Source organism: Lissotriton helveticus, chromosome 1_1 (genome assembly GCF_964261635.1).
Source record: "Lissotriton helveticus chromosome 1_1, aLisHel1.1, whole genome shotgun sequence".
In the NCBI taxonomy this organism is placed as follows: Eukaryota; Metazoa; Chordata; class Amphibia; order Caudata; family Salamandridae; genus Lissotriton; species Lissotriton helveticus.
Window position 1 is genome coordinate 1,112,340,811 of NC_136057.1, and position 10,486 is coordinate 1,112,351,296.

General features: G+C 47.0%; 1 protein-coding gene across 1 annotated transcript in view; it reads right to left on the reverse strand.

The window, feature by feature from the left end:
• The window catches only part of LOC144821569 (sodium-coupled monocarboxylate transporter 1-like), a 307,024-nt gene extending 296,842 nt beyond the window's left edge, over nt 1–10,182 (reverse strand). Inside the window, exon 1 of the mRNA XM_078678765.1 lies at nt 9,728–10,182. Coding sequence (XP_078534891.1) covers nt 9,728–10,078 — 351 coding nt within the window. The 5' untranslated portion in view covers nt 10,079–10,182. The remainder of the gene's footprint in view (nt 1–9,727) is intronic.
• Between the last annotated feature and the right edge of the window lie 304 nt (nt 10,183–10,486).

A 10,486-nucleotide genomic window follows, 5' to 3' on the forward strand; every position in this document is an offset into this window, starting at 1 on the left:
TTTTTTTCCACATGCTCCCACACCCTGTACTAAATGACATACTTTCCATTATGAACATAACTCCCCTTCCCACCCTGGGGAACCCTCCCCTCCACATGTCATTGGGTAATCTATCGAACTATGCTTTCCCTCTGTAATCTATTAAACTCATTCTTTTTGGTGTGCTTTAAGTTGCTCAATCATACTTTCTACTTCCTTTGGGTCTTTGATATTTTGCATCTTATTGTTCCACATTACCTTCGAAGTGGCAGGGAAACACAATTGAACGGTGGCTTCTAGAAGTCTCAATTCATGAATATATTTTCCCTGCTCCCATTGCCTGTCTTGTGTGTCTCTAGATATATCTTAGATATTTGAAGGACCACTTTCCCTTTGAGTAGGAACCTGCTTTAATGGCTTCAGCCAGAATTTTCTGTTTGAAGGCATAGGCTTTTAAATGTATTAGGATCTTTCTTGGGGCCCTTATAGCAGGAGTATTGCAAAAGGGGTCATGGTGGGCACGTATATCTTCCTCAAGCACCCTAACCTCTAGCTCCGGAAAAAACATTGCAGAAACTCCTGCTCCTTGTCGGAACGAGACGCTCCGCGATGTCAGCTCTTCCAAAGACTGCCCCCACATACACACTGCAACAACAACCGTTCCCTCATCCAAAAATCCTGCTCTTCCCCACCCACCGAGACCCTCTTCACCACACACCGTCCTGCACCACTGCTATGCCATTAGAGGGGTAAGAGAGAGCTCCAACCCGCTTCAGTCGCCGGAGGACGACCTGGTGACGTCTGTAGTGCAGAGGACATGAATAGTTTGGGTTCTCCTCTGCACTGAAGTGGCTAATGAGGTGGGGGATGCAAAAGATAAGCACAGAAGAAAACTGGCAATTATTGGTGCTAATCCCATTACGACCCACCTCCAAATGACACCTGTGATCATTTACGGAATTTAAGGAATAATCGAAAATAACCTTTAGTATCAGGTGCACAGTGAAAGTCCAATACTGTCTGGGAAACTACCAGCATGCTAAGAGTCAGTTTTTCCTATGAAAAAATATAGCTTTCACACAATCATGAGAATTTATCAAAATTGGGTTATACTTTATTTATGTACCTTGTGAAATCAACAACTGATTTTTTGTTGGAACTCTTGTTCACTTTAGATTTGGATAATGCAATAATAACTGCATACCCCCCTCCCCACTCTAATGTACAAAACTCAGAATATTGTGGTTTTCCCTGCACAAACGTTGCCTGGTTTTACCTGGTAAAAATGTGTGTGGAAAGTCTCCACCTGTATCCCCCTGTAGTTTGAATTGGAATTGCCATGCCCGTAGAATGAGGGCCTCATATTTTATTACACTCCTATTGCAGTGAAATGTATATTTTAAGAATGTTTATTTAGCCACACCCCATAATGACAAGTTTGTCATTACATGTTGCTGCTGAATTACTGCTCAGAATAAATCAGACTTAACTCTTTTGTGTACTATCATAAATGTTTGCAGAAAAACCGCAGTGAAAATGTTAACTTTTACCAATTGTATAAAAATATGTGAAATCATTTCTTAAATGTAATTATTTACCCTCTTGTAAATGCGTTTTAAGCACTGAAGTGCATTAGTGGATATGTAGTACTCTACACTATAGGGAGTACTCTCTTGGAAGGATGATGGCTTGCAGTGTGGCCTTTGTAGGAATGTAGGAAGTGTTTGGTAGCCGCGGGCCGTGCAGGTAAGAGAAGGTGAGGCCGGGTTGGGGGGGGTGGGGGGTTATTTCGAAGGACGATAACACGGGAAAATTAAATTAATTATTAATCTTCCCTCGTCATCGTCCATCCAAATCCCCCCCCCCCTGCCCACTGCCCCACTGCTCTTACCTGCAAGAGCCAAGGCTGGTGTTTGGTGTGATGCCTATTTGACTAGAATGGTGCTTTTATTCTGACATCGATCGCTGTGCTTATGTGTATAGTAAGGTGAGGATGACTTAGAGATAAAATGCATGAGCCCGATAAAAATATTTAATTATTGCATGCTTAAGAAGGTGGGATTGGGGGGAGGAGCCAAGATGGCGACCGGAGCAGACCTGTAGGCTCCCGGCTCCGCCAGTCCTTTTCAGCCGTGCCGATATCCTGATTCTGATCCTGGCGGAATTGACGGCAGAGTGGGTGCGATGCGGCGCTGATCCCGGCGGTGCTTTCCCGGACCCTCGACCTGCCCGGCAACCGGAGATAGCCACTTGCCAGTCCGTAGCCCTGGACCCCGCTTGTACGGGCTCATCCTGCCGTGCCTCGGAGACCTGCTGTCGGCCGGAGTGCTCCGTCGGCGCTGGCTGCTGGACCACCGGCGTGACCCTTGAGAGGCGCTGCCTGAGCCCAACCACCTGAAGGGATTCAAAGCGGGCGGAGGGACGGCGGCGCTCACGAAGCTGCATTACCCCATCGGAACGGCGCCTTTGTTTGAGGCTGAAGGTACGGGGAGAAGATTGCCCGGCCATGTTGGATTGCCCAGGACTGCCTGACCCCATGCCTCTCTATCCGGGATTGTCAGGGGGCGCCTAACCTGCACTGCGTGTCTCCCTGACACGGCACATAGCACCCCGCCAGCATTAAAAGGGCATATACTAGTGCTTTAATTATCCTGGTGAACGTCCCGGGGTTTTGCCATAATGGCTTTGTGTGCTGACATGTTTTGTGGGGAGATGCGCCCGTCCTCGCCAGCGACCTGTGCTGCCCCGCCTGTAGGTGAGCCCGAGGTTCGAGAGATTCCCCCGGGACCTGTGGGACAGCCTATATTTTCTCTTGGCACCGTTCTGTCCGCTCTGTGCGACCTCCGTGCGAAGATGCACCACTGCTACGGAAGATTGGGAGGCAAGCTAGATGACATGGCGTCTGCGCTGCGGTGGGACAATAACGATCTGGTTCCGCAAAGCTGCCGCCTGCCCCCGCCTACACTGCACGAGGACACAGCGCTTTCTCCGGCCTGTTGGACACCTGAGCCCGCTTCCTATTTTGTTGGCACCCAAGATCGCCCGCCTGACAACTCCACCCGGGATACTTTGTTTTCCCTTACAGTGAAGAGTGATACATTGTGGCTGGACTTATTATCGTGTGCGCCTCGGGATCTATCTGTGGCATTGCTGGTTCTACCGTCTGCTCCTGTGTTGTGCCCCCTGACTTTGCTGCCTACAAACTCGTGTACTCCTGGTGTCTCTGTGGAACTTTCTGCTACATTCGACGGATTTCCTGGTGACTCTTTGCGGCCATTTTGCGCTCCCATATTGCTTTCGTTCTATCTCTCGCCATTTTGCTTCTTTGTTCTGCGGTGGGTGGGCCTCTCTGGGGAAGCGCATCTGGGGGTGTATCCACGTTCGGGCCAGGGCTAGGCTGCCTTTCCTGTTATCGGCTTCTTGGCTGGTTGACCGGGGTCTGGGATTGTTTTTTTTTTTGGCATCCAGATTACTTGACCGCTGTGAATTGCTGTTTCACCTTTTCTCGCCGGCCATATTGTCTCTTTGTATCCGAGGGGATGGGTTTCCCTGGGGGACTGTATGCAGGGTTGCATCCACGATTGGGATAGGGCTAGGCTGCTTTTCTTTGCCATCGACTACCTGGCTGGCGAGAACGGGAATGGGACTGTTTTGTACATGCCTCGAGCGCGCACTGCGTGATGACTTTCTCCGCCTGTATTAGTGTTGCTATTTACTACTGTACTGGGTGTTCAGGGAGGAAGGTTTTGTGGACTGCGATCTTACTACCCCAGCCCTACTACGATGTCTCTTGCCCTAGGCGGCCAACAGCCTCGCCCTCAGCATTCATGGAGCCGCTGCTACAATAACTGGTTATCCTGGCCGACTGCGCCTATTCTGTGATGTTATCGATAAATTGTACTTTGCAACGCACTGATGCTTTGAATGCGCAGCTCCTTTTGCTTGATGGCGCTGTTTGGGAACGGTGGCGTCCATTTTGTCTAGGACCATCTCCTTTATGTTGAGTACGGCCATTTGGTCTCTTTGTTTTCAGTGGGGGCGGGCCCTCTGAGGGAGTCATGTTCTGGGATACGGTTGCGGACGGGCCAGGGCTAGGGGGCATTTTTTCTATGGCCGTGTGCTTGATTGGCGGGTGGGATTCGGGCTGGGGCGCTTCTTCATTGTGTGTCGCTGTTCTCTGTGCTGACTTTCCCCACTCTCTCGTGTGCTTAGGGCTGTCCTGTTGTGTTCGGGGTGGACGATTTACTTGTGGCCGGGGTGACCGAGAGCATATAGATTTGGCCCTCTTCTTAGTGAGGCTATGCCTGGGGGGGTTTTGTTGTACGGGCCGGGGCTGTGGGTGTTTTCCCCGTTTGTTTTGCTAGCCCGGCTGTGGGGGACCCAGATTGCACAACATTTTACTATGTTTCTTGCGTTGAATGTGCTGATTTTCCCCACTTCAGTTTGTAATTGCTATGTCATGTTCTTTACTCTTGCTGATGGGGGGGCGTACTTTGTGCTGGCCGGGGATCTGAGTGTGACTGATTCTGCCATTCTTTTGGACCTATCTCTTCCGCATCTACTGCTCTGCACGGCGTGACGGGTTTGTATGGCTGGGAGTCCGGGAGATCTGGTATTGGGTGGGCTCCTCCCCACCTTCTCTTTTTCTGGGAGTTGTGGATTGGTTTATTCTTTTCTCACTCCCTATATTTCAAGTGTGAGGGGTTTTCTTTCCTTTTTCTTCATTTTTCTTTTTCTTCCTTTTTTCTTGGTCTATATTTCGGGTTCTTTAATGGGCGACAGACACTTTGCCGGGGGGGGGTAGGCCGTAGCCTCCGCATTGGTGTAGGGTGGGGGGAGGGTTTTATTTTTCATTTAGTTTCTATGGGCCTTATTTTTCTATGTTTCTGCGCTTTCTTGGTCTGTTTCTGTTCTGGGTCCGCGGTAGGGGTTGATGGGGAGGGGGTGGCGCTGTAGGTGGGGCGTAAATGCTGGCTAATTATCTTGTTGTTTTACTTTGCACCGCCATACTGTCTGTGGTCTTATTTTCCGTTGTTGTTCTCAATGATGATGCCACCTGCCTATGTTGTGATTCTAATGTGTGGACTCAGTTCCCCTTATCTCTTATTCTTTACTGATTTATGTTTAGATTGGGAACGAACTTAAAATTAACCTTTAATGCTCCTTTTCCTCGGTGACATGATTCTATTCAGTGTAACGTTTATTAATTGTTGCTATGTCATCCGCTGCCGCTGAGGAAATGTATTGCTTGCAATTGTGCTTCAAAGTGTCGTGGCCGGCCTGACGGTTGTGGGCCCGTATTTGTTCTTTTTCGTGCACAATAAAGGTTTTCAAAAAAAAAAAAAAAGAAGGTGGGATTGATTAATGAGGATTATGTGAGAAGTGTTTAGGTGTTGTGCAGGATTAGTAATGGAATGCATTTATTATGGTGCTAGTTGATCATTAATGCTTGGAGAGGAATAATGCAGAGTGAGAGCTAGATCCAGATGTGGTCATACCTACCCTCCTGGATCATGTATAGGTTTGTTTCTTAGATGGAAATAGTCCTGAACCATCTAATGTCCATATTTTCCGTGACTGATCGAATTTATTGATGAGTGTATGCGATTGTGCATCATTATCTTGGGAAAACCCAAGTTGTTACTCCTGATGCTGAAGGTTTCTGGTCATTCTGAGATGGATTTCCATGATCCCGCAACTTGTATAAAGAAACTTCCTCCAGAGAATTATTTTTGTAGAAGGCATGATCAGCAAGGTACTAGTCTGGAATGGAGTGTTCAGTTCTGTGTATATCTTTGTTACTTAGCTTGGTAGATTAATGGTCCGTTGCCTTGGTATCCATGTGGAGAATGAAGAGTACTTTAAAGGAAAGGCATCTGGCTGTAGGGAGCCAGAGAAGCACATGCAGCAATAATTATGGTATATCCCCCTGGGCAAAAGTAAAGTAAACGTATCTGTGCTACTGTTTGTATTCTTTGTAATTTTTGGAGTTGGAGGTGAGGGTTAAGGGAAAAGACTATTTGCATAGTCTTATCCAGGCATACCAAGTCTGACAGCAGCCTGCAGGTTTTTAGGATAGCCCAAGTGTGTTAAAGAGTGTGCGGGGGATTTTCGAGGAACTTCTTGTGACTTGGTACACTTGAGGAATCAGGGAAACATTGTAATCCATGAGCACTCTGAAATGTCTTGCTTCTTTTGATGTTGATGATGAGTTGTCGAGTTATGTGGGTTATATGGCTGTAGGATGGCAGTTTTTCTATGGAAGTTACGATCTCAGTTTTTTGGTAGTTACTCAGCATCCATTCATCAGTAACATAGAGCCAGTAGTCATATCTTGATGACTCGAGGGGGCAGATTAACTAACGTTTTGCATCAGGGTTGTATATTTTATTTATTTATTTATTTATTTAAAACTTGTAAGGCGCAACAGCTACCCGCAGTGGGTTTCCCGGCGCAAGGGATAGACTAAAGAAGAAAAACAACAACACTACTGAGTATTTGGCAACAAGAACTGCAAAAGGTAGTTAAAAAAGTAAGGTTTTTAGTATCTATTGTAACTCAACCTGGTGCAACATCCTTTTTGGCATTTACTAAGCCATGCACAGGCACTATGTGCGGCTATGCATGGTTTAGTAAATGCAAAGTAACACAAGGCAGTGCATAGTGCTGCCTTTCATTGGGAAGCCGTTCCCCAGGGTGACGGGTGTGCGTAATAGGTTGTGAGGAGGGACTAGCCTTGCCGCAGAGACTTCTGTCTTGGGCAACAGATGTGCATAGTAGGGTGTAGGAAGGGAATGGCTTCTCCTTTGAGACTTCTCTCCAGAATGACAGGTGTGCATCGTATGTATAGAGAGGGACTGGCCTATTTACTGAGACTACCCCCAAGGGTGAGGGGTGTACATAGTACGGTAGAGGGAGAGACTCGCCTCTCTGCTGAGACTCCTCCTCAAGGTGACGGGCGTGTACAGCAGTGTGTGGGAAGGGACTGGCATCTCCACTGAGACTCCTCCCCAGGGTGATGGGTGTGCATAGTAGGGTGTGGGGAGAAACCATCCACCTCTTTTTATGTTTCATAATCCCGCTAGAGTCCCATTGGATCACTAAATTTTTTTAAACAGAATTTACTGTTTGCTTCATCACAGTACTTATGCCTTAGAGACCTCCTCTCAATTAGTAGGGAGGCAGGATGCCTTTATCCTTCCCCTTTGTATAGCTTTTTCTGATCATTTTCACACCAGCAATTTTGCCATATATACAGTGATGGTCGGCGATTTAATTTCTGTTCATCCAACAGTTAGCCAATCAGAGCGCTCGCTCCCGTGGAACCCCACCATGCACAGTTTTCTCATGAATAATTTCTTTGCAAAAGTTGCTGTAATATATTCAATTATGTCATAGAAGATGTGAAATTCATACTTAACTTTAACGTAACTTTAAGCTTTGTTTTTTCAGTGAATGTCTACAGTTTTTTTTTGTATCATATGTAAAGCCACCCCCCCCCCACTAATGGTTGGGTGCAAGCCAGGCCTTGCGTCCAACCACTCCGATGGCGGCCAACCCCATTACATGCATCGCCATCCCTGAAGGATTTTTTTTTAAAAAGGGGGAGGGAACACTCGCCCTCCTCCCCGAGCCACTTGGGGCCCGTGTCCCATAACTCTGGCCAAAAGATATTTATAAAGGAAGTGGGGTGCGTGGCACCACTCCCCAAGCCACAAGTGGCCCCAGGGAACCCAACACCCAGGGCCTTTTTGGGGAGGGGGTGCATGGCCCCTCTCTCTGAGCCAATAGTGGTACTTGGGACTCCATCCCCTTGGCCCATTACATAAATATAGGGGAGAGGGCAAGAGACCACCCCCCCTACAGCCTTAATAGGCCCCGGGGACTCCTGGGCCGAATTCCATGAAAAAGCAAAGGCAATGCAACCCCTTCCTAAAGCCTTAATAGGTACAGGGACCCCACATCCTGGGGCCAAATGCCAATAAAAACGGGAGGTAGGCCACTTTGCCCACATCCCTGAGTCTTAAAAGCCCCAGGTACCCCATCCCCAGGACTCTCAATGTTTTGACCCAGGGCAAGTTGGGGCCTGTGGAGGGAGCCTCATGGCACCAGAGGCTCCAGCCGGCTCCCCGCATGGGACGGAAGCGAGCATTGCTCCCACCTTGCGGGAGAAGCTGTCTTTGTTTGCTCACATATGGCGGGAGCAATATGTGTTTCCCAGCCCGCAGAAGAATAGGCAGAGAAACAAAAATCTGCTCCCACCTAGTGGAAGCATTTTTAAAGTTTGTGCCGAGAGAGAGCCCATATGCCTTCCCTGCCCACACTCCTACTAACAGGGAAGACACGTTTGCTCCCACCTGGCAGAGATTTTAAAATGCTCCTTCTACATGGGAGCATACATATGTTTCTCTGCCTGCACTTATGCGGGCAGGGAAGCTACTGTGTCTCAGGGTGGACTCTATGCGGTACAGTCTATGAGCTGGCTGGGGGAATGGAGTCCCCGGGCCCTTAAGAGGTTCAGGGAGGGGGGCACGTGGTCCTCCTCCCATTTAAGTTCTATTTGGCCATGGGGATGGGGTACCCATGGCCTTTAAAGGTTTGTAAAGGAAGTCCAAGTAGCCCCTTCCCCTTTTAATATGGAATACGGCCCCAGGGATGGGGTCTCTGGGGCATCACAGAGGCTCCAGGAGGGGGGGCACATGCCCCTCTCCCATAAGATATAATTTGTGCTGCACCACTGGGCCTTGGCCCACCCTGCATTTTTTTAAAGAGTAGCGTGGGAGCCTGCGCTGTTTTGTTTTTTTGCAACTGATTTGTGGGTCTGCTGTGGATTCACTCCAAAAGTTTTAAAACTATATATTTTTGGCCTCAGTCAGTGCTCCTCTTGCTGCTTATGGGGTCAGGCTATCCCTACCCTGCCCCTTTATGTCTTTATTTAATCTTTTGTTTAGGATTCTGGTTTGAGCCCTGAGTCCTAAGATAGCTGCTGCCACATCTTTGCTGATGTGGTGGCAACCGATCAGATTTCAGCTGAAGATATGTCAGATACACGTATCCTTCATGGCGTGATATGTACGAAGTACTTGAGCATTAATTGGTCAAAGCTTACTTAACATATTCATGCCAAATCACAAAAGCACTCTTTCTGGACCAAGATCTACCTTTCTGTTAAATTTGGTATAAATCCATTCAGTTGTTTGAACTGTAGCTGTGTCTAAAGTTCCTATGGAAAATGAATAGGGAAAACATGTTTTGGGACCCTCGCTTGACGTATCACGCTGGCACTTTCCAAGCACAACCTAGTCAAAAAGTAGCACTTTTATGAAATTTAGTGGAAATTCGTCAAACGGTGCCAAAATTATTAGCAACACAAAAATGCATTTTCTATGGTAAAACAATCCTAACTACAATTAGCCAGTACCCATATTGGCAAAAACCAATACGTTTTGCGTTTCATAGAACCATATTGGTCACTTTTACAATATTGACATGAGCAATGATTTCTAATATTCCCTTATTTGCTCAATACAACAATTACACAGCAAATCGAAAAAAATAGTCAACATTTTGTCAACGGCTGCACTGGAAAGCAGCCTCTATGAATAAGCAATAAGTAAGACAATAGTTTTTAGTCATTTCTGGTTAAATAATAAAAAAAACTGGTGTTATGTAGATTTTGTGATAAACATACTATGCCAATCAAGAATAAAAGAACTGCAATTCAACAGAGTTTCAAACAATCTCTTACCTCATAGGTACTAGTAATTCCCAATCGGTAAAAAACGGGGAGGAAGATCTCGGCAGTAATGATGCTCACAATAGTGTAGGAAATAGCAAAAAGGGCATATATTGCTCCATAGCGGTACACGTCAGCGGGCGAACCCAGGATGGTCACCGCGGACATGAAACTGGAGGTGAGAGACATTGACACCGGAATGGCAGTCATGGCCCTCTCTCCAATCAGGAACTGTGACGTCGTCCTCTGCCCACCGTGAGCAAATCCATGATATAGGCCAATAGCGGCAGAGATGACCAGCACTGCAGCCAAAACCACGTAGTCCCAGGCAGAGAAGATAGCTATTAATCCGTTGACCGCCATTATCCACTACAGCTTAGAACAAGGCAAGCAAGAACAGGACTTCCAGGGAGTAAAAAAAGGTTGGCGTTCTCTCTTTCTGTTTTTCCAACCATCAGCTATTCTCTGATGTCGCTGTCCTCAATATTTTGAAACGATTTAAAGAATTATAGCATTCTGAAGTAATGTTGCAAAGGCCCTGAGCAAAACAAAACCAAATGTAATAAAAAATAAATCCGTTCTGCATGAATTGCTCTTGACAGGCTCACCATCACGGAGTGAGCCTAACCATTTTGTTACCTGGCATCCGCTAGTAGCTACTCTCAACTCATTCCTACCACAGCAACATAAACCATGCCTTTCAAGTCAACACCCAAAGGAGTTAAAAAGTGCATATTAAATAAAGGACTCCTCCCCAATAAGCTGACGAAC